Source organism: Lepidochelys kempii, chromosome 11, assembly GCF_965140265.1.
Source record: "Lepidochelys kempii isolate rLepKem1 chromosome 11, rLepKem1.hap2, whole genome shotgun sequence".
Lineage (NCBI taxonomy): Eukaryota > Metazoa > Chordata > Testudines > Cheloniidae > Lepidochelys > Lepidochelys kempii.
This window is the reverse complement of record NC_133266.1, coordinates 78,419,225-78,443,501: the sequence shown is the minus strand read 5'-3', so window position 1 is coordinate 78,443,501 and position 24,277 is coordinate 78,419,225. Positions and strand designations below refer to the sequence as shown.

At 44.6% G+C, this 24,277-nt stretch overlaps 1 protein-coding gene across 17 annotated transcripts in view; it reads left to right on the top strand.

Annotated features, from left to right (window-relative positions):
- Nucleotides 1–24,277, top strand: part of DIP2A (disco interacting protein 2 homolog A) — a 248,545-nt gene that overhangs the window by 161,104 nt on the left and 63,164 nt on the right. For all 17 annotated transcript variants that reach the window (XR_012154401.1, XR_012154402.1, XM_073306935.1 and 14 more), the window contains 8 exons: nucleotides 1,721–1,918; nucleotides 5,545–5,636; nucleotides 7,861–7,971; nucleotides 16,348–16,471; nucleotides 16,791–16,900; nucleotides 18,478–18,580; nucleotides 21,054–21,118; nucleotides 22,675–22,768. Coding sequence is in view for 15 of the 17 variants with exons in the window: in XM_073306935.1 (XP_073163036.1) it covers nucleotides 1,721–1,918; nucleotides 5,545–5,636; nucleotides 7,861–7,971; nucleotides 16,348–16,471; nucleotides 16,791–16,900; nucleotides 18,478–18,580; nucleotides 21,054–21,118; nucleotides 22,675–22,768 (897 nt within the window). In the remaining 2 variants the exon portion in view is untranslated. The remainder of the gene's footprint in view (nucleotides 1–1,720; nucleotides 1,919–5,544; nucleotides 5,637–7,860; nucleotides 7,972–16,347; nucleotides 16,472–16,790; nucleotides 16,901–18,477; nucleotides 18,581–21,053; nucleotides 21,119–22,674; nucleotides 22,769–24,277) is intronic.

Sequence of the window (24,277 nt, the reverse complement as noted above, 5' to 3'; positions counted from 1 at the left end):
TCTTTTTTGTCTTTTCCAAGTACAAAACAAGTTACGGTATGTCCAGTATTTCAGATTGTCAGACCTTGTGCCAACACTAGTGTAGAATATCACAGCTCTTTTAATTATTTTAACTTTTGCTATTAATACTGCTAGATGTCACTAAATAAACATTGTTTTCTTTTTTGCAGATTTCATATTTAATATTGCATGTTTAATATTCTTATGTTAATAGCAGTCCCACCAGTTGCAACCACTATAATTATATTTGCAAAATAGTTTTTTCTAACTTTTTTTTGCACGTGTTCAAAAATTTATGAAACATTCATCTTTGAGGCTGACCTTTTCAAAAGATGATTTTATTTAAATCTTCAATAAGAGCAAAATTATAGTAATATAATATGATGAGTAAATAATATAATAATATTAATAATGAGTAATATACTATGAGTAGTATAGTATGATGATGGGAGGTTTTTTTACCTTAAAATATTAGGAATGTCAAATGTTCTCTAATCCTAAGCCTAATCGTGATCTCTTTTTGTATTGTAGTTCATATCTAAGGGCTGGTCTACACGACTGCTTAAGTCAGTGTAACTTGCATCGCTCAGGGGTGTGAAAATGACACCCCCCTGTGTGACATAAGTTACGTCGACTTAAAGCACTGTCCATACCACGCTATGAAAGGCGAGAGACGCTCTCCCAGTGACATAGCTTCCACCTTTCACAGAGGTGGACTAATTATGCCGACGGCACAGCGCTCTCCCGTTGGCATAGTGCGTGTTCCCCAGATGCGCTACAGCAGCACAGTTGCATCGGTGCAGCTGTGCCGATGTAGCATGGTAGTGTAGACTTGTCCTAACACACAGAAGCAATGTACTGGTTTGGCTTTTGATACGCTGATACGTGCTCTGTCTAAATATATTCTACAATCCTACCTGTCCCCCAGTCCTCTCAAACCTTTAGCATCAATCATGTGGGAACTTAGTGCCCAAAAATGAACATCCCTCTAATCCAGTGTTCTCAGCTTTGGTCCACCGCTTGTTCAGGGAAAGCCCCTGGCCGGCCAGGCCGGTTTGTTTACCTGCCGTTTCCGCAGGTTCGGCCGATCGCGTCTCCCACTGGCCACGGTTCGCTGCTCCAGGCCAATGAGGGCTGCAGAAAGCAGCACGGGCCGAGGGATGTGCTGGGTGCCCTTCCCGCAGCCCCCACTGGCCTGGAGCTGCGAACCGCAGCCAGTGGGAGCCACGATCGGCCAAACCTGTGGACGCACCAGATAAACAAATCGGCCTGATGCGCCAGGGGCTTTCGCTGAACAAGCAGTAAACCAGAGTTGAGAACCACTGCTCTAATAATTGGGAATGCTACCTTTCTACTAACCTGTCCCCAGTTGCTGCCTATCTTGCCTCTATGCAAACAAGCAGAAGACATGTTAGCAGAAGTGTCTTTTTCCCACAGCAGAGCTGTAGAGTGATCTTGGGATTCAAATTCACTAGTCATCTGTCCAAGTCTTTTGTGAAATAGAAGATTTGGAATTTAAAAAATGCCAGCCAAGGTAAACACTTTCTGACAAGGAGGAAGCCCACAGATCCTTAAACAGCATCATCTTAAAAATGAAATAAGCCACTACAGCTGTGAGAAACGGAGAGGTGGAACTGGTTAATGGACTCCAGAGATGTTAAGTATGACACATGCATTTCAAGCATAAAATTTTGTAATTTTAATGTTCTTCTTCGTTTAGTACAACAGCCTGACCCAAATCAGCCAAAGCCAGAGGGAGGTCAGATGACTGTACTTAAAGGCGAACCCTTAGGTGTGGTTACCAACTGGCCCCCATCACTCCTGGCTGCTCTGCAGCGCTGGGGGACCACCCAGCCAAAAACCCCATGTCTAACTGCATTGGATACAACCGGGAAAGCCATCTATACTCTTACCTATGGCAAGTATTGACTTTGGTACCTTTAATAAAAATGGGGAAAAAATTGAAAGAGGAAGAGCTGGTTATTTGGGAATGAGCCATTTGCTTCACTCGGTATAAAAGAGACTTGCTGAATACAGTACATTTTTCTGTCACTTTTGAGACTCCTATGTAGGTGTGGATTGTGGTATCCTGGACCACTGAATATTGACTTTATCTTAGAGAGGATGAAAAATGTAGTTTGGAGGGGGAATGTACAATAGGGATCTGCACTGATTCTCCAAGAAATGGCTTTTTCATCAGCAATAAGCATAGTAATTCATTGGACTTGCTCACTAGAAGACAGGTTTCAGAGTAACAGCCGTGTTAGTCTGTATTCGCAAAAAGAAAGGGAGTACTTGTGGCACCTTAGAGGCTAACCAATTTATTTGAGCATAAGCTTTTGTGAGCTACAGCTCACTTCATCGGATGCATACCGTGGAAAGTGTAGAAGATCTTTTTATACACACAAAGCATGAAAAAATACCTCCCCCCACCCCACTCTCCTGCTGGTAATAGCTTATCTAGAGTGGGGTAGGGGGAGGTATTTTTTCATGCTTTGTGTGTATAAAAAGATCTTCTACACTTTCCACAGTATGCATCCAATGAAGTGAGCTGTAGCTCACGAAAGCTTATGCTCAAATAAATTGGTTAGTCTTTAAGGTGCCACAAGTACTCCTTTTCTTCTCACTAGAAGAGGAGACTAAAGACAACCCTCCTTTGTGAGGTTTTCTTGTATGTAGAGCAGAAAGGGACAGATGACTAGAACAAAGTGCACTCATCAAATTTGAAAAGTAGATACTTCTGGAGCTTGTTCACATGATTACTTAGAACAGAAGTTCTAGAATTCAGAATATGCTAATGGAAGCATAATCGTCAGATAGGAAACTTTGCTCCATCAGTGAACAGGACGTATTCCAGCAGTCAGGTGCTTTTTAGGAGACAATTTGGTTACTCCTCAGTGGCAGCTCAGCAGCATGTTACTTGCAATTATCTTTGCCTTTATGCATTATATTAAAATTTCCTATGAAACATCCAAGGAACTTGACTAGGCAATTATGCAACATTATTTGATAGGTAATTGAATAAATTAATATGAGTAGATGGAGTGGTGGGGCTTTAGCAAGATGGCCAATTGGTCTGAACTGTATTCAGATGCTTTCTTTTGATAGCCATAAATAAAAAATCAGAACTGATATAAATAATGTCTGATAATTAACTATCTTAGAAATTAGTTCTAGTTTAAGCAGAGTAGTTGAAGTCATAGTAATAAATTAGGAGTCCTTTTTAAAAATAGGCAATCCTAAAAAGGTAACCAGTCGTATTTTGAGTTTGTCTAACTGAGATTATTTTTCAGCTCTTTTTCTTGATGATCTTGTTTTTTAGCTAAGTATGAAGTATGATATCATGGCATTCAGGACAGCCAGTTTCTTTATGTACTTTTGTATGTTTAATGTTGAAATAATAGTGGAGCAAAGACCTAGTACCATTCTTAATTAGAGAGTGGGCTAAATGAAAGTGTTGTTCGTAAGATAATTTATCATTTGATGTATGTTTCTGTTATATACTAGTATAAAAGTATTGTAGTCCTGAATATGCTTTTATTAATAATGCAAATCTATCTATATCTGTCAAAATATTCAGTGAAATGTCATTTTAAAAACAGACTTTTAATTCTGGTAGCTGAATTCAAATACTGTGTATGATGTGATTGTTCTAATTACTCTAAAATCAGGAATATTTAATTATTCCTTTTTAGAGTACCAGTCGTACATTTTAAAAACTTTCCTAATGTTCCTTTTGCACATAAGCCATTGCAACATTTGCCCCTACGAATTTGTGGTAGTAAATGTGGGAGAAGGTGACCAACAAAGCTTCTTTAAATGCGGATTATCAGCTGGAAATGAGAAGAGCCAGCACCTTGCCACCAGCCACCTCTTTGCAAATGACCAGCAATTGTTCCAGAGAACACAGCTCGGGAGCCACTGTAATAGAGTACTTTAAAAAGATGCATTTTAACTGACCTAATGCTGACTTTATTTTACCTGGTTTTAAGCTTGAAGAGAGTAAAAGCAGAACTTGGTAAAACCAATAAACTATGTAGAGAAGACCGTGATAACTTAAAGAAAAATTTAGCCTAAATGAAACAGGTGCACAACTGGCTGGAAAACAATATCCAGAGAGTAGTTATCAATGATTCACAATGAAGCTGGAAGGGTATATTGAGTGGGGTCTTCATAAATGATTTGGATAATGGCAGAGAGAGTTATAACTTATAAAGTTTGCAGACGATACCAAGCTGGGAGGTTTGTAAGTGCTTTGGAGGACAGGATTAGAATTCAAAATGATCTTGACAGACTGGAAAGGTGGTCTGAATTAAATAGGATGAAATTCAGTGAGGACAAATGCAAAGTACCCCACTTAGGCAGAAATAATCAACTGCACAAATACAAAATGAGAAATGACTGCCTAGGATGGAGTATTTCAGAAAAGGATCTGGGCTTATAGTGGATCACAGACTAAATATGGGTAAACAATGTAACACCATAGCAAAAAAAGCAAACGTCCTTTTGAGCTGTATTAGCAGGAGTCTTGTAAGCAAGACACGAGAAGTGATTCTCCCGCTCTGCTCTGCGCTGATGAAGCCTCAGCTGGCGTATTATGTCCAGTTCTGGGCACCGTACTTCAGGAAGGATGTGGACAAATTGGAGAAAGTCCAGAGGAGAACAACAAAAATGATTAAAGGTCTAGAAAACATGACCTATGAGGGAAGATTGAAAAAAACTGGGTTTGTTTAGTCTGGAGAAGAGAAGACTGAGGGGGGACACAAGTCTTCAAGTACGTAAAAGGCTGTTACAAAGAGGAGGGTGAGACGTTGTTCTCCTTAACCCAGGAGGACAGGACAAGAAGCAATGGGCTTAAATTGCAGCAAGGAAGATTTAGTTAGACATTAGAAAAAACTTTCTAACTGTCAGGGTAGGTCAGCACTGGAACAGTTTACGTGGGGAAGTTGTGGAATCGCTGTTGGTGGTGGTTTTGAAGAGCAGGTTAGACAAACACCTGTCAGGGATGGTTAGATAATACTTAGTCCTACCTCAGTACAGAAGACTGGACTAGATGACCTCTCAAGGTCTCTTCCAGTCCTATGTTTCTATGATTCATTTAATAGGTTACCATCAAAGGGTCATTTTGAGAAATTGCCCTTTGTATGCATCGTCAGCGGAGAGGAAAGTTGACAAAATGCTGCCAGATATTTTAATGCTCCAGGCAAAAGTTCTTGGGCTAATTTAGTTGTTAAATCACAATTTGCTGAAAGGCAGTTCTCTTAAGTAGAAGTGATGGAAGCCATAGACCCAGTGAATTAGTTACTCAGTAGTTTTTCATACATAATGGTGTTCGCACAATAAGACAGGCAGTAACTCTATTGTGGATAATTTAAGAGCTTTGAGACACCTTAAAAGCACCTAATTTTCAGAAGGTGCTTGGCATTTGCTTTCTAAAAATCAGGCCCCTTCATGGTGTTCCCAGTTGGGGACCCAAGATCACTAGTCAGTGTTTAAAGTGTAGCCTGTTGCTTTTTTATTCTTATATCTGTGCTCTAATTCTAGGCAAACTCTGGAGCCGGAGCTTGAAGTTAGCATATACACTTCTTAACAAACTAACCAGTAAGAATGAACCACTGCTCAAACCTGGACACAGGGTAGGTAACTACTGGCGTTGCGTTGGAGTAAGACTGGAATAATGTTTAAAACTAGATTTGAAAGGAGCTGTGCATTTTGGAACTAAAGTTCTATTGGGAATTTTGCCTGTATTATTTTATTTATATGATGTCCAAAAGTTTGCTGGGTGCTGTACTATCAAGTAATAAGACAGGTCCCTGTAACAAAGAGCTTGCAATCTAAACAGATAGCACGGAGCTGGTGTTACCACATGGTAGGGTGGTATGGCTGGAGGTGGGCAGGTGGGGTGGTCACACAAGGCTTAGAAGTTGAAGGACCTTGCTAGTCCCGCTCTTTCCCTCTGCCCTCCCACCTACAGCTTGCTACCCACTGGTCTGTGCTTCCCATAGATGATGGAGCTGTTGCTTCCATTTGAGCGGCTGGGGAACCACACAGGGAGCTTAGTGCTCCAGGTCAGCTCCCCTTTGTGTCATGGACAACGGGGATGGGGAGCTGCTTGGTCAGGCCAACTCTCCACATTCCCACCATGCTGGTATTTCTCACTGGCTTTGCCTCCTGTCTGAGCCTCATGGAACAAAAGCAGGTCTTCTGGAGAATCCTGAATGAGAGTGAGAGGAGGTTTGTTTGCCATTCTGTTCCTTGCCCCAGAATTCTTGGACACCACATACACACAGCTGTACACTGAACAACACTATTGAAATGGTGTTTATTGCAACAGGGTTTTTGAGTCCTACCTTTGGAATCCTTGTGGTAGGTATGATGTTAAATGAAGTGATTAGATCGTATTAAAATGCTTATTTCAGAATTTATGCTTCGTTTGTACTGAGGCCTTTGGACCTAAAAGTGGCAGTGCTTCAGCAAAAAAACTTCAAAAACAGACTCCAACGAGATACTGCTGAACTGGAATTAATTTGCAAACTGGACACCATTAAATTAGGCTTGAATAAAGACTGGGAGTGGATGGGTCATTACACAAAGTAAAACTATTTCCCCATGTTTAACCCCCCCCCCCCCCGATCCTCACACGTTCTTGTCAACTGCTGGAAATGGCCCACCTTAATTATCACTACAAAAGGTTCCCTTCCCCCCCCCCCACCCCGCTCTCCTGCTGGTAATAGCTCACCTTACCTGATTACTCTTGTTACAGTTTGTATGGTAATATCCATTGTTTCATGGTCTCTGTGTATATAAAATCTCCCCACTGTATTTTCCACTACATGCATCCGATGAAGTGAGCTGTAGCTCACAAAAGCTTATGCTCAAATAAATTTGTTAGTCTCTAAGGTGCCACATGTCGTCCTGTTCTTTTTGAGGTAGCTTGGTAATTCAGACATGGAGCTGGTGTGGTGATTTCTATTAGACAGCTCTTCGGAAGGACTAATCAGGGACAGTATGTGCTGATGTTCAGGCCCGTAACGTACAATTATTCTCAGTTGCTCAAGCCTTTTAACAGTAGACTTTATACTTGACCCTATTGTACCTGGAGTGTGAATTCTTAGCACAGACAAAATGTCAAGTCCTGAAGCTACTGGCCTTGATACTAGCAATGGAAAATCAATGTACCTGATGAGGTCATTTTCATTATTCCAAACATCACTATCACGTTTAATTGGCTAATAAATGTAAGGTAGTGCATTTTTTTCCCTAAAATAAGCAGCTTTCTTCATTCCTTTTTTGTATATTTTTTTTCCTTCAGCAAGCATAGAATTCATAATGAATCACAGTAAGCAAAAGGCCAATGTCAGTACAGTCTCTTGCATGTGCTGTGTACAAATTGCTGTATCATTGGTAAGACAGTAAAGACTGAACAAAATTATGGATGAGTTGGACAGTCAGAAATGGCTTTGTCTCAAAAAAGCTTTGTCACGTCAGTGTAATTATTGCTAAATGCAATATTATATTTAGCATTTCTGGAAAAAAATCTGATTGAAGGGACCTTCTTTATAAGGGGTTTGTGGAAATGAACTACATAAAAGTGAACTGCTCTGTGGAATCCTTTGGTTCAAGAAGATTGTATTGATTATATAATGTATTCACAAGCAGGGAGATCAGTTTGCTTCATCCAGTGAATATGAAGCTTGTATACCTTCCTAAACAATGATGAATGTGCATGTGTGTGCTATGGTGATTACCATTGTTTAAATGTCTCCAGTTCTTGTTATGATCCTGAACAATATGTGGGAAATGTGTTTTCAAAAAGACTCTCTAAAAGACTTTTACCGGCTTTGCTCAATCTTGTTATAGGTGGCTCTCGTATTTCCTAACAGTGATCCTGTGATGTTTATGGTGGCATTTTATGGGTGCCTCCTAGCAGACCTGGTTCCTGTGCCAATAGAAGTACCACTAACAAGAAAGGTAACTGAGTGTGTCAGCAACATTAGGTAGTGAAAATAATCAGTTTTACAAGAGAATATGGCGGTTCCACAGTGTTGCTTTGAGGTACAATGTGCCACAACTAGGCAGAATAATAAGTGAGTTTTTTTGTGGTTAAGGGGATGTGGATGGATAGTTTTTTATGGCTTCAAGAGTAGAGGGATGTTATAAATCCAAACAGCAGTAGAACTGAAGTGTCTGTCTGCAGAAGAAAGCAGCACAGTGCATGAGCTGAACTGATGGTTGTACTTCTCTCTAAATGTTAGATTTTAATGAATGCTAGTATGTTTGTGGAGTGGAATTTAATACCTAACCTGGGAAAACCTGTGATATAAATAATTGAACTGCCCCTTTAGTATATATATGCTTGTAGAGATGTTCATGAATTTTTCAAAGTTCTTTTAACGTTGAATGTTATGATGGCAGTGTTAGTCAACACTGTTAACTAAATCTCTAAATATATGTATTTAAACCTAACTAGCTTCAAGACTGAGCTTGATAAGTTGTTGGGCGGGAAGGTCTGATGGGACGGCCTGCAATGCCATGTGGCCAATCTGTGACTGCTGGCAGCAAATGTCTCCAGCGGCCAGTGATGGGACATTGGATGGGGAGGGTTCTGAGTTACGACAGAATTCTCTCCCAGGAGTCTGGCCCACATGCTCAGGGTCTACCTGATGGCCACAGTTGGGGTCAGGAAGGAATTTTCCCCTGGGTCAGATTGGCAGAGACCCTGGGGGGGGGGGGTTCACCGTCCTCTGCAGCATGGGGTCATTTGCAGGTTTATACTAGTGTAAATGATGGATTCTCTGAAACTTGAAGTCTTTAAACCATGATTTGAGGACTTTAGTAACTCAGCCAGAGGTTCGGGGTCTGTTACAGGAGTGGGTAGGTGAGGCTCTGTCACCTGCGATGTGCAGGTCAGACTAGATGGTCACGATGATCCACTCTGGCCTTAAAGTCTATGAGTTTTTAAAAAATTAAGTTATTTTTAAAATTTTTACCTGTTGTGGAAGATTTTACTATTTTGATTAAATGCTTTATCATACAGTAGAAACTCTTGGATTTTCAATTTAGTTCCCATTCCTGCTAATAATTCCCTCAATTAAAATAAATCTAGGTCTAAACTATCTGTGTTGACACCTTATTCCTTTTTTTAACTTTTTTAACTTTCAGTATAAAAGTTTGCAGCACGTTTCTGTCGTATTAACATTTTTTGTATTCGATCAACTTTAACGTTTTAGATTTTTGGTCTGTGACTCAGTTTTACCCTGAGGGTTTAATGAAGCAGATTTCCTAACCTGAGCTGTAAGGTAGACGGGGTCAGTTAATATCAAAAATATTACTTGCATAGATGAATGTCAGCTCAGGACTATGAAAAATAGACCCTTTCCTATTAATGTTGACATGATCCTGGAAAAACTTGTATGTCATGTTTAACACTGTAGCGTAGCATTGGCCTAGTTCTGTAAATGTATTTAGTCTTCTTCATAGCTCCATGATACTGCCTATCTATCCATTCCATAAGTATGCATTTCTGTGCTTCGCTTGTCCTACAGAAATGCCCCCTCCTTTGTGACTAGAGGTTGTTTTGAGCCATTGTTGAATGTCATCAGCAATATGTTAAAAGCTCTGTACTTTGTAACTATAACATGTTAAAATGTTACTTGTCATAACTCTAAGTACTGTGGATGAAAACAGGCTGTTTGGAGAAAGGCATTTCTAGCGTTTATAGAGGCTACGTTTTCAGCTTGGTAGCAATATAGAACAGCAGTTGATACATATAGGCAGACTAAGGTGGGTCTTCGAGTGATTGCTCATGTGTATTCCACAATAGGTGTGCGTGCTCGCCACGTACACTGGTGCCGGAAGTTTTTCCCTTAGCAGTACCCGTAGGGGGAGCACCCCAGCGACCCCTGGAGTGGCGCCTCCATGGCGCGGTATAAGGGGAGCTGCGTGCTTCCCCCACCCTCAGTTCCTTCTTACCACCAGTGAAGGTGCATCGGAGCTGTGCTGCTCCAGCTCTGCTGTAGCTCGTCCCCAGAACTTTTCGTTCGTTCAGTGCTAGTACCTATCGTTAGTTCGCTGTTACAGTTAGTTCATTTAGTTAGAGTACCCGGGCCAGGGCATGCCCCGCGACCCAGCTTTTAAGGCGTGCAACACTTGTAGGAGATCTAAGTGGTCCACACGCAGACTGTCTACGCTGTTTGGGTGAGACCCATATCAGTGATCGTTACAAAATTTGCAAGTTGTTTAAACCTCGGACTAAGAGAGTGGGCCATTCTCATGGAGTCGGCGCTGACCCCAGCTCCGGTGCGCCGCTCTGAGTCGGCACCAGGCACCACAGCATCGGTGCACAGAGACCTCCCGGTGCCTTTGACTAGTCGGCACCGCTCCCCATCTGTGGGGCATAAGAAGGCTAAGAAAGTACCACCTTCACAGCAGCACCGAGGTAAACCAAGGGCAGAGACTAGACCGATGTCGGGCAGTCCTCGATCCCCTCTAGGCCTCCAACTCACGTTGAGTGGAGTAGCCCACCACGTAGGACCAGGCCTGCCCGGATGTCCGGATGCCGTCCATGCCGGAGGCCCTGCAGGTGGCCAGAGATGTTATGACCATGCCGTAACCAGGAGCGCCGCCGGTATCGGCCCCCACTCCAGAGGCAAGCCACTGCTGGGTTCTCCACAGTTGCCCCTGGCTCAGTATTGGTCTCGGTCGCAGGAACGTTCCTGACGCCGTTCTCCACCCAGCGACCATTCAGGACTCAGTCCACGTGGCTTGTCCTCGACTCCCACCAGACTGTCTGGTTGGGTACTGTCCGACCGGGACTCCCAGAACCGCTCCATGCCACGGAGCAATTACCAATGGGACCGAAGCAGACGTCACCAGAGGTCCTCGTCTCGCAGGGGTTACCGCAGCCAGTCGCAGCATGGACGTCGTCGCCATTCCCGCTCGGAATCCCGCTCCCGGTTCCCGCCGAGGCACTGTCTCTGCAGCCCAGGGCGTAGATCACCAGCACCATGCCGCCATGGGTCCACCCGTCGGAGCAGCAGCTACTGGCGGTACTGGTCCTCCCGGTCCCATGGCAGCAGCAGGTCGTTCATCAGCCTGGTCTCCGCTCGTAGTCAGCCTTCCATGGGCCAGGCTGAACAGCCGGGGCCGTTGCTGCCACAGCAGGTGCAGTGGCATCAGGCCCAGTGGCAGCACGGTACCAGTGGGCACCATGGCCTCTGACGCAGCGCCCGGTGGGGGCCCGCTCGGTAGCCGGAGCCTCAGAGGCGCCGTCGGCCTCTCTCTCCAGGCCCCCAATGAGAGGGTCGGTGGAACATACGTCCTTGGCACCGTGCCTGGAGACCGACCAGGTGGTGGACCCTCCGGTGCCAGCAGATACCCAGAGTACTGTACCAGCTTCCTCGCCGGATGAGGCGATAGCAGCCCCAACCCCCTCCATCCCGCAGGAGGACTTTAGGGCCCATCAAGAACTTTTTTAAAACGGGTGGCATTGAGCCTTCAGCTCCAGGCAGAGGAGCTGGAGGAGCCCTCGGACTCCCTGTTCAATGTACTGTCATCTTCGGCACTGGGCAGGGTGGCTTTGCCCCTCCATGAGGGGGTGGCAAGGATTTCAAATACCCTGTGGCAAACGCCGGCTTCCCTGGCCCCCATCTCAAAGAATGCGGAACGCAAGTACTTTGTACCCACCAAGGGGCACGAGTACTTATACACCCACCCGACGCACAACTCCATGGTGGTTGAGTCGGTCAATCACAGGGAGTGGCAGGGCCAACCAGTCCTCACTCCGAAAAATAAAGACTCAAGAACTAAACAAATTGGAGGATTGGGCCAAAAGAAATCTGACAAGGTTCAACAAGGACAAGTGCAGAGTCCTGCACTTAGGACGGAAAAATCCAATGCACCGCTACAGACTAGGGACCGAATGGCTAGGCAGCAGTTCTGCAGAAAAGGACCCTAGGGGTGGCAGTGGACGAGAAGCTGGATATGAGTCAACAGTGTGCCCTTGTAGCCAAGAAGGCCAATGGCATTTTGGGATGTATAAGTAGGGGCATTGCCAGGAGATCGAGGGACGTGATCGTTCCCCTCTATTCGACATTGGTGAGGCCTCATCTGGAGTACTGTGTCCAGTTTTGGGCCCCGCACTGCAAGAAGGATGTGGAAAAATTGGAAAGAGTCCAGCGGAGGGCAAGAAAAATTATTAGGGGACTGGAACACATGACTTATAAGGAGATGCTGAGGGAACTGGGGATGTTTAGTCTGCGGAAGAGAAGAATGAGGGGGGATTTGATAGCTGCTTTCAACTACCTGAAAGGGGGTTCCAAAGAGGATGGCTCTAGACTGTTCTCAGTGGTAGCAGATGACAGAACAAGGAGTAATGGTCTCAAGTTGCAGTGGGGGAGGTTTAGGTTGGATATTAGGAAAAACTTTTTCACTAGGAGGGTGGTGAAACACTGGAATGCGTTACCTAGGGAGGTGGTGGAATCTCCTTCCTTAGAAGTTTTTAAGGTCAGGCTTGACAAAGCCCTGGCTGGGATGGTTTAATTGGGGATTGGTCCTGCTTTGAGCAGGGGGTTGGCCTAGATGACCTCCTGAAGTCCCTTCCAACCCTGATATTCTATGATTCTGTTATTTTATGAAGGAGGCTGGACTCTTTTAGCAGAAAGATTTATTCATCCTTGAGTTTCCAGTTGTGGGTGGCAAACCACCAGGCTCTCCTGGGCAGATACGAATTCAACTTGTGGGGTTCACTGCTCAAATTCGAGGACTCCCACCAGGAGCGCGATAAGAAAGAGTTCAAGGCGCTGGTGGAGAAGGGTGCAGCTGCTGCCAGGCTGTCCCTGCAGATGGCGTCAGATGCGGCGGACATGGCAGCTTGATCCATGGCCTCAGCGGTGTCCATGAGAAGGGCGTCGTGGCTCCTGCTGTCCGGCGAGGTGCAGTCGGCCATGCAGGATCTCCTGTTTGATGGCAAGGCTCTGTTTGCGGAACAAACGGATACACAGCTGCATGGCATGAAGGACTCCCGCATGACTCTGCAGACCCTGAGTCTTTATGTTCCAGCTCCAGCCAAAACTAAGTTTAAGCCGCAGCAGGTCCCTGCTCCGGATGCCCAGCCTAAGTACGAGGCTGCCAATAAAAAGTCGGGAGACTATAAGAGGCGCGCTCAGCGGCAGTCACGGCCTGCCCCGCAGCCTGGGTCCTCCAAGGGCAAGCAGGCAGGGAAAAGGCAGCTTTGATGGGACGCCGGGGTGCACCCTGACAGTTCGCGAAGGGAATCCCCCCTCAGTAAAGCTTCCTTCTGCAATTGGTTGTGTGCTTTCCTCCCGGAGTGGTTGCAACTAACCTCAGACCGCTGGATCCTCAACACAGTCTCCCGGGGCTAGACGCTGCAATTTGTTTTGCCCCCACCCAACCATCCTCCACCCCCATTCCTTCTGGGGGATCCTTTGCACGAAGCCCTCCTAGAGTAGGAGGTGGGGCGGCTCCTAGACCTGGGAGCAGTGGAAATGGTCCCCGGGGAGTTCAGAGGCAAGGGGTTCTACTCCTGCTATTTCCTTATTCTGAAGGCCGAAGGGGGACTCAGGCCCATCCTGGACTTGCGGGATCTGAACCAGTTTATGGTCAAACTCAAGTTTCGCATGGTCTCCCTGGCCTCCATCATCCCCTCCCTGTATCCAGGGGATTGGTACGCTGCCCTGGATCTGCAGGATCCATATTTCCACATCCACATATTTGAGGGGTACAGACGCTTCCTCCATTTCCTGGGGGACAGAATCACTACCAATTTATGGTCCTCCCTTTTGGCCTATCCACTGCCCCAAGGGTGTTCACAAAATGTATGTTGGTGGTGGTAGCCTATCTCAGGTGCTGGGGGGTCCAGATCTTTCCCTACCTGGATGATTGGCTGGTCAAGGGCAGCTCCTGGTTGCAGGTGCAGGATCATGTGACGCTTCTATTGTCCACATGTGCTGCCTTGGGCCTGTTAGTAAACGACACCAAGCCCACGTTAGTCCTGGTCCAGCACATAGTTTATCGGGGCACTCCTAAATGCCTCATCGGCCACGGCTTTCCTCCCACCAGACAGATTCGAGACCCTAAAAGGCCTCATCGACACGGTCACAAAGTTCCCTGTGACAACAGCCAGAGCGTGCCTCCAGCTCCTGGGTCACATATCGGCATGCACGTATGTGGTCTGCCAGGCTCCGAATGAGGACCCTCCAGCTTTAGCTGGCCTCGGAGTTCTCCCAGGCCCGGGACAGGTTCTGCTCCGGGGGGGTCTGGGAAAGGGCGGTATCTCCGATCCCTTCCTTCTGTCCTGGTCGGACCAGTTTCTCTGTGCGTTCCCTCTCATCAGCAGGGTCCTGGAGAAAGTAACAATGGACAAGGCCCGGGTTCTCCTGATTGCCCCGGCATGGCCCCGCAGCATTGGTACGGGACCCTCATGGCCTGGCAGTGGCTCTGCCGCAGCCATTGCCGCTCCACCCGGACCTGCTCTCCCCCAGGACCGGGGCCGCCTCCTCCATCCCAACCTAGCGGCTCGCCACCTCACGGTGTGGCTGCTCAATGGCTAGGCGGGGAGGAGCAGATGTGTTTGGAGGGGGTCTAGCTCTTCTGGAAAGTAGGCGGCCCTCCACAGGCCGCGCCTACGTGGTGAAGTGGTCCTGGTTCTCCAGATGGGCCACCGAGCAGAGCAGGGTGTTTCCCTGGTGGCCGCCCCGATCCAGCTTATCCTGGACTACCTCCTTCACGTTAGAGCCCAGGGCCTGGCGCCCTTGTTGGTCAGGGTGCACCTGGCGGCCATATCGGCCTTCCATCCGCCGGTGCAGGGACACACGGTGTTCTCACATGCTATGACTAGACAATTCCTTAAGGGATTGGACTGTCTTTTTTCCATGTGCTAGGCCCCCTGTCCCGCCGTGGGACCTGAACTTGGTGTTATCCCGTCTCTCGGGGCCCCCGTTTGAACCTCTGGCCACATGCTCCTAGTCTCACCTCTCATGGAAGGTTGCCTTCCTGGTTGCTATCACATCGGCGAAGCAGGTCTCAGAGTTCAGGGCCCTGACCTCCGAACTCTCATACACGGTTTTTCATAAGGATAAGGTTCAGCTCCGCCCACACCCCGCATTCCTACCTAAGGTGGTCTCTGCCTATCACTTGGGCCAGGACATTTTCCTGCCTGTCCTCTGCCCCAAGCCGCATGCGTCCAGTGAGGAACGCCGCCTCCACTCGCTCGACATGCGTAGGGTGCTGGCATTCTACCTGGAATGGACTAAGCTGTTCAGGAAGTCCTCTCAACTGTTTGTTGCCTCAGCTGAACACATGCAGGATCAGTCGATTTCCACCCAGCGCCTCTCCCATTGGATCACCTCGTGCATTCGCACCTGTTATGATCTGGCGGGCATTCCCCCGCCATCCATTGTAAAGGCACACTCAACTCAGGCCCGGGCCTCATCGGCTGCCTTTGTAGCCCAGGTCCCTATCCAGGTTATTTGTAGGGCCGCCACTTGGTCGTTGGTTCGCACGTTTACCTCGCACTACGCGATTGTCTCCCAAACCAGGGATGACGCCGGGTTCGGCAGGGCTGTACTCCGTCCCAGGGATCTGTGAACTCCTCCCACCTCCAACAGGTATAGCTTGGAATCACCTATTGTGGAATACACATGAGCAACCACTCTAAGAAGAAAAGACAGTTACCTTTTTCCATAGCTGGTGTTCTTCAAGATGTGTTGCTCATGTCCATTGCACACCCCACCCTCCTTCCCCTCTGTCGGAGTTGTCTGGCAAGAAGGAACTGAGGGTGGGGGGAGCACGCAGCTCCCCTGATACCGCACCATGGAGGCACCGCTCCAGGAGTCACAGGGGGCGCTCCCCCATTTCGGGTACTGCTAGGGGGAAGACTTCCGGCACCCGTGCATATGGCGAGGACGCACATCTGTTGTGGAATAGACATGAGCAACACATCTCGAAGAACACTAGTTACAGAAAAGGTAACTGTCTTTTTTCCTGGATTTAGGAACTTACGTTTATTTAAAAATAAGAAAGGAACATCTCTGTTGCGTTGAATTACACATCTCTGAGTTACTCACAACAGAGAGGTGCATCCAAATGAATAGGAGTCACAGGAGATCAAGGATTTGGATAGGCACTCTCATATTGCAGTAATGGGCACCAGAAAACAGGGAGACATTTAAAGCAACTGTACATGTGTGAAGGCTAAGAAATGCGGTGTCTGGAAACACATGATTATTCATATGTAACTTCTTAACGTCTTCTAAGCATGGCAGAATTGCAGAAAACTCTAAGCTTTACTATTTGCATATTTACAATAACATCATGGTTTTTCTACAGGATGCTGGCAGCCAACAGATTGGATTTCTCTTGGGCAGTTGTGGAGTAACGTTAGCTTTGACAACGGACGTTTGTCAAAAAGGCCTTCCAAAAGCTCAAACTGGGGAGGTAGTTACATTCAAAGGTACATTTTTTGTTATCCATTATTTTTCTGCAGAGCAAAGAACATAGATATTGAATGCTACTGTACAATTACTAGTTTGATTGTGATTACACATTTCTAACTGTACATATGAAGGAAGAAGGAAGAGAAATCTGAAAACTGTCTGCCTCTTGTCAAAAGAGTGCTTTGATCAAGCTGTTAATGATTTTCATTCCACATTTCCCCCAGCAGCATGATTCTGGTGCTTTTGCTTAGCTAGTTGTTGCTGTCCCAGAATATTGAAAAACAAAATATTTCTTTGGAAGTGTTTTAATAATTTTTGTCTTGTTTTTAATTTAAGGTTGGCCTCGTCTTGTTTGGTTTGTGATGGATGGAAAGCATCTCGCAAAACCAGCCAAGGACTGGCATCCACAAGTACGGGATGCCAGTGCTGATATCGCTTATATTGAGGTAAACAAATGCAGTAAGCTTAGCAAGTACTTACGCTACGGTCACCTGTTCCACAGAGCACTTTATTGTTCTCTTTGTAGTCCTGAGAGATTGTAAATTACTTAATTTTTCAGTGTAGAGCAAGAAATTGTCCCAGTCTCTGAATCTTTCACCAGCTAGTTATGATCCCAACATCTGACCGTCAATGTCTTTTTCCTTTCCTTTATATCTGACCTTAAGTGATGCTAGAAAGTATCACTCTGTATCTGACACATGGGTTCCATCATTGATTTCCACTCTTGTACTGAATGTATCCATTCTCTTGCTCTCCCTCTGTCCTTACTGAAAACAGTCAGTGTGTAAATGATTATCTCGCCATGTGATCGGATGTATCATTTTATTTGTAATCCTGTGGCTTGTTCCTTTGGGTAACATTTTCAGAAGTGCCTAAGTGACTTTTATTCTTGCAATGAGACGTAGGCTCCTAAGTCACCTAGACCATTTGAAATTTTTACCCTGTATCTATATCCTCGTTGTGTGTCTCACATTTACATGGTAAGTTTTCAGTGCATGGACCATGTCTCTCAATCTCTGTAAGGTGTCATGAAAAGTTATGGTGCTATAGATTATACATAAATATTATTTCTCCCCTAAAACTAAGTGCAGTACCTTTCCCCCACACCTTGTTTCCATATAAATAGGAGCATCAGACTGTCACTGTAATGTTGTGCTCTCCTCTTACTCAGTCACCTAGCTTAGAATCTTTTTGCTTTTGTTTTTATAGCAGCAGCCCTCCCCACCCAGTTATGCTCATCTTTGCTTTTGAGGCTTTCACCCAGCCTTTCATTCTGAGTTACCACATTTTCACTTTTAAATTCCCATACCAGGTTGGAAGTGTAAACTTTGCATTATAGAAAACTTAACCATCTTCCTTCCAAGAATCCTATGACGTACTCAAGGATAGTGTCAGATGCACCCTCGGTATTTATTTGTGTTACAGTAGCACCCGTTGTGCTGGGCACTGTACAAATACGTAGTCAGAGGCAAAGAGTTTACTGCCCCAAAGATTTTACAATGTACATAGACAAGTAATGAACAAAGGGAGGGGAAAGGGATACAATGTCAGCAAAGTGGCAGGGTGGTGATAATCATGTATTGATGGTGTTCCATTTTGGGGGGTCACTGGGACAAGTAATTTACAAATGGTAAGGGACAGGGAAACAATCAAAATATGTACAAAAAGAAAAGGAGGACTTGTGGCACCTTAGAGACTAACAAATTTATTTGAGCATAAGCTTTCGTGAGCTACAGCTCACTTCATCGGATGCATACTGTGGAAAGTGTAGAAAATCTTTTTATACACACAAAGCATGAAAAAAAGTGAGCTGTAGCTCACGAAAGCTCATGCTCAAATAAATTGGTTAGTCTCTAAGGTGCCACAAGTCCTCCTTTTCTTTTTGCGAATACAGACTAACACGGCTGCTCCTCTAAGTATGTACAGTTTAACATACCGTACACACACAAAGACGCCCCTCAAATTAATCGTCGTTAGTTGGCTAACTTCAATTATTAAACAAACGTAAATTTTCTCTTTTCAGTATAAGACAAGTAAAGAGGGCAGCGCAATGGGCATCACTATATCTCATGCGTCCATGCTGGCCCACTGTCACGCATTGACCCAGTCATGCGGTTACTCAGAAGGTACGTTCCGTAGAGGTTCTTCAAAAATAATACATATTGATATTTACATTAAGCAAAACATACTGTATCTTATGTTGGGAAAGCATTTTTAGTGCCCTATCTCCAGTCTTAGTGACATTTTTCATTGTTGAAGGAAAGTGCTGTTTACTTGCTTGTAATTGACATGAAATATGAAGAAAAATAAGGAGCCACTTGTAACTTCATCCACAGCATGTATTAAGTAGTTCTAATCTGAGACCCTTGTTAACCTGCTCAGTTGATTGTATGTGTCCATCTCATACCACCTAATTCCACACTGTTGAGAAAAAAAAGTCTTCTGTGACCATACGTGTTAGCAACGTACTAGTTAAAACACAAGTTGAAATAAATAGAACTAATATTTGATTTCTTGGACAATCCAAGTAAATCTTGCAACTCTGAAAGGGTTAATCAGCAACAACTTTTGCTGATCAGACTGAAGGCTTCACAACAGTGGAAGGATCAATATCTTTATTGTATTATGAATATGTGGCCTGTTTTTTCCCGTGCAGCTGACAGTAGTACGCTCCCAATGTGCATGTGCTGTTGGAATAACTGCATGTGCAGAAAATCACACCCCAGAAGAACAGCCAATACAGGGGGGGCTAACTGGTCATATTCACAGGGTAGGGTTTTGCCAGCAGTTTCCAATTTTTGATCAGTCTTTAAGCAAAATTATGAATACATGTGTTTCCGCATCAACTTGTAAAAAAAAAAAGTTTGTTTTCGTGTAAGACTTGTATAAATTTATTAAATGTAGCCATTATTATTGGCAATCAGCTTCCCTCCCCCTGAAAGTGTGCTTGCTTTACCCTTTTGTATTTTAAGACAAAATATGTGAAGTGTATGTAAATAGCAGCTGATAGCTTTATCAATTTGAAAGTAAATATATAGCAATCACTGCTCAGAATTGCAACAAAAAAAAAAATCCACATTTTAAAATACACCAGTAAACTATGCCCTTTAGTAAGGGGTAGGCAACTGTATTGAAGCTGTTGTCACAAGTTTAGTATTCAATATTTTTAATTATATGTTTATCCAAATAGCAATCTAGTGTCAACGTAATGCTTTTTAATTTTCAGAAGAATGTTTGCCTTGAATGAATTAAATTAAGGTTTAAAACAATCCATGTTCAATCTGCCTGTCACTTTTTTCTGTTAAAAAGGAATTCACAGAATCTTCAATAACAGCCTTTTTAAAAAAAATACCAAGAATGACTCTTAATTACCAGTACATATCTGTTACCAGTTGGAGACTATTAACAGCAGAGTCCCAATCCCCAACCTGCACTTTTGACTTCATGCTCTCTTTTCTCTAGACTAAACTTGTTAAAACCACTTAATCTGTTCATAAATTTTACCTCCTAATCCTTCTATCATCTTTGTCACCTTTATTTGGATTCCCTTCAGTTTCAATGTCATTTTGGCTCAATCTTCCAAGGTGCTGAGCATTCTGGCCCAATTGCAGCAAAATTGTATACCCCCAAGCCTGCCCCGGCTTGCCCCTGTCATCCTCTCCTCACTCCTCTGCAGTCAAGCAAGTCAGGCTGCTTTCTCCTTCTCCACACTGCCCAGGGACCAACCCAGCAGTGGGGGCAGTAAGAGGATAAGAGAGACAGTCTCCTTGCTTTCTGTTCTAGGCCTGGCACCCAGGAGGAAGATTCCATGGTTCAGCATGCTCAGTCCAGTCAGTACACAGGAGCTATGTGGGGTTGGAGCATGATCATTGTGGATGGTGTTTTCCGAAAATAATTCTGCCAGCTTCTCTCAAACCTCCATTGAGCACGTGCAAACTGATTTTCACTTGTAACTTAGCCAAATTTGGGTGAACTTTCTCAGGACACTAAGCAATCCATCTCTGACAGCAGGGCAATCCTAATTCCAAATCCCTGCTCCGAAACATGAAGGGTGCTAGAGTTTCTCAGTGAGACAAATGTCAAAATGAAGAAAGAAAGAAAGAAAGAGAAAGAAAGAAAGAGAAAACTAACATGGACAAAACAACATTTTTATCTAATCGCATTCTTTGAAACACTCGAACTTTTTTAGCTGAAACTTAAGGTACACACCTATATTCAGCCTGAGATAAAAACCCAGCATGGAAAAATTTCAGCTCAAACTATTAAAGATTAGCAAAGTTGTAAGCAATCGAAAATAAGGTGTTATAATTGAAAGTGTCAGGGGCCAGGCAACCTTAACTATAGGCATCATTGCTTGTGTCATCTGTAACAAATGATGATACAAGGACAATTGTAACAAGTAACTTAAGATGCTGTAGGCTTTAGCAGACTGTGTACACATAATAGGAGCATGGTAATGTGACTTTGGCTTATTCCTTTTCTGAAAGTCTTACAAATTTCACAGCTCCTTTGGGAGATACACCATGCTTCTCAAATGTTCTAAAGGTTTGGCCACTGTGGTGGTCAGCAAATGTAACCAAAGTCTTCATCCACTTTCAGCTGAAACGTTAACAAATGTGCTGGATTTCAAAAGGGAAGCTGGTCTGTGGCACGGAGTTTTAACAGTGAGTGTTTGAATACATTCAATAATGAAGAATTGTATTATTTGTATTATCATAGTGTCTCGGCGCCCAGTCATGGACCAGGGCCCCGTTGTGCTAGGTGCTGTACAAAAAACAGGAGAAAGACCTTTCCTGTCCCAAAGCACTTACAATCTAAATGTCAGGCAAGAGACAGCAGGTGGATAGACACAGACAGACGAGTGCAAGGAGACAGTACTGGGGAGCGGGACAGTCCATGGTCTCTGTACACCAGCAGCTTAGCTGCTGTCAATTTTTTTGCAGGCCTCACAGCAAAGGAGGGTTTTGAGAAGTATTTTGAAGGTGGAGAGTAGGACTAGTTTTGTGGTTGGTTACAAGGAGCTTCCTTAAGTGTGAGGGGCAGCATGGGAGAAAGCATGATGGTGCCTGTTTGAACATGTAACAAACAAGCAGTGGAGGCTGGCATTCTGGGCCATTCAGAAATGGGAGCTGACTTGTTGATACGGAGTGAGATGATAGGGTGGAGATTGGTTGTGAAGGGCCTTGAAAGTGAAGACAAGAAGCTTATGTTTGGCATGATAGAGAAGAGGCAGCCAGTGAAGGGATGCAAAGAAAGAGAAGACGTGGTCAAAGCGATAAGCTAGGGAAACAGTCGTCTCAGCAGCATTCTGAATGGATGTGAGTGAGGCGAGATTGCATTTGTCAAGGACAGAGAAGGATGGTTGTAGTAACCAAGATGCAAGATGATGAGATCTTGGACACAAGGTTTAGCTCTGTGGATGGATCTTAAAGATGTTATGCAGGAATAATCTGCATGACAGTCCCAGCTTGGATGTGAGGACCTAGAGATACGTGTGGGTCACAGATGGCGCACAGGTTACGGGCCTGAGTGACAGGTAGAATAGTGGTATTGTCCACATTGATCGAGAAAGGAGATAGTGGGGAGGGCCTTGGGGAGGAAGATTAAAGAGCTGCGTTTTAGCCATGTTGTGGTTGAGCTGATGGCTAGAAATTCACAAAGAGATGTCAGACCGGCTGAATTTTAGTTTGGACAGGAGACAGATCTGGAGTAGAGAGGTAGATGTGTGAACTGTCCATATAGAGATGGTGGTTGAATTTCTGTTTGCAGATGAGATTGCCAGAGGAAAAAAGTTTTAGAGAAGAGAAGAGGACCTAGGACAGAGCCCTGTGGAATCTGGAGTGGGGGCATTGAGGAAGATCCTTCAAAGGACACACTGAAGGATCGATTAGAGAGGTAGGAGGAGAACAAGAAGAGGACAGTCATAGAAAGCAAGGGAGGACAAGATTTTAAGAAGAGTATGTTGGAGGATAGGGTTTCTCTGGTATTTTGATATCCGAATGAATGAATGAACAAACTACATCAAGGCTTCAAATGACACTTGCTGATATATAGTGATAAATAGATTTAGGCACATAGGAAATGTTGTTTGTTTGGATATATGCATTTATCCTGCTTGTGTGGTGTTAGATGGCACTGAACATGCGCTGCAGCTGTGATATTTTAAATGTATCCGTGTAGTTCATTTACCCTTTGAGACATTTGAACGTTTAACTTACAGAGCGTAATGAACAGAATGCACGTTGTCAGTATCCCCTATGCATTAATGAAGGTTAATCCGCTTTCCTGGATACAGAAAGTCTGCTCATACAAAGGTAATCTGAAAGTACTTTGACTTGATTCATCCATCCCCTAATGAGCCAAAACAAAGAAATTGTGAAGTGTGTTACTGCTGAAATGGGCCAGCTAAGCAAAATTAGAGAAAAACCTAAAACGTTAAAGGGGCGAGAAAAACCTGTTAGTGTACGATTAGATGCCACTGCTATCTTATCACAGCTGATTTCCTTTTGTCACTGCATCCAACTGATGTTTGAGCCTTCCGAGCCTCAGACGTCACTGATACTGCTATTACGTTTTTCTTCAGTGCTGATGTATTTCTGCTGATGCAGATGCACTGAGGAATGAAGAACAAGCCCACCCTTTTGCCTCTTCCCTCTCAGGATGCTGTGTGTGGGAGGGAGAGAAGGTATCCATGCCATGAGAAAGAGCATATTTCTTCAGCTCAGTAGTACTTGGAATGATAGTGACTATTCAACTTCTACAATTAACACAGCCTGGAGGTACTGAAACAACAAGGAGTCCGGTGGCACCTTAAGACTAACAGATTTATTTGGGCATAAGCTTTCATGGGTAAAAAACACACTTCTTCAGATGCATGGAGTGAAAATTACAGATGCAGGGATTATTATACTGACACATGAAGAGAAGCACATAGCACAGTGTAGATACCGCGTTAGGTCGATGAAAGCTATGTCACTCAGCGGAGTGATTTTTTTCACAACCCTGAGCAACATAAGTTACATGGACATAAACAGCAGTGTAGGCCAGGTCCTGTAGCATTTTGGTCATAAAAGCTACTCTTCGGCAATATTACAGTTCAGGATTGCAAATCACCAGGTGCTGATGTCGAAATATGATCACCTGAATTATGAGAAGTTCAGTGCTTGTATTGACCATTTACCACTGGAACACCAAGATTAGTTTAGTGCCAGAAGAAAGGGGGTTCAGCTCTTGGCAAAGATGTCTTTGCAGGCTTCACTTGATGTGGCTGACACCACAGTAGTGACAAGATGAGCTTCCTGGTGTCAGTTGTCTAGTTTCCCGTGGGAAGTACAATTGAATGGCCAAGAGCTCTTTGTGGACTCCACAGATGATTTACTCAATACCCTAAAAAGAAAAGGCGGACTTGTGGCACCTTAGAGACTAACAAATGTATTTGAGCATAAGCTTTCGTGAGCTACAGCTCACTCCATCGGATGCATTCAGTGGAAAATACAGTGGGGAGATTTATATACACAGAGAACATGAAACAATGGGTGTTACCATCTGAATTTTTCATATACCCATTGTTTCATGTTCTCTGTGTATATAAAATCTCCCCACTGTATGCATCCGATGAAGTGAGCTGTAGCTCACGGAAGCTTATGCTCAAATAAATTTGTTAGTCTCTAAGGTGCCACAAGTACTCCTTTTCTTTTTGCAAATACAGACTAACACGGCTGCTACTCTGAAACCTGTCAATACTCTAAAGGACTCTAGGGCTACACTTAGATCCTTGGGGATATACATACCTGCAAATAAAACGAAACTCAGAGGTCTCAGTC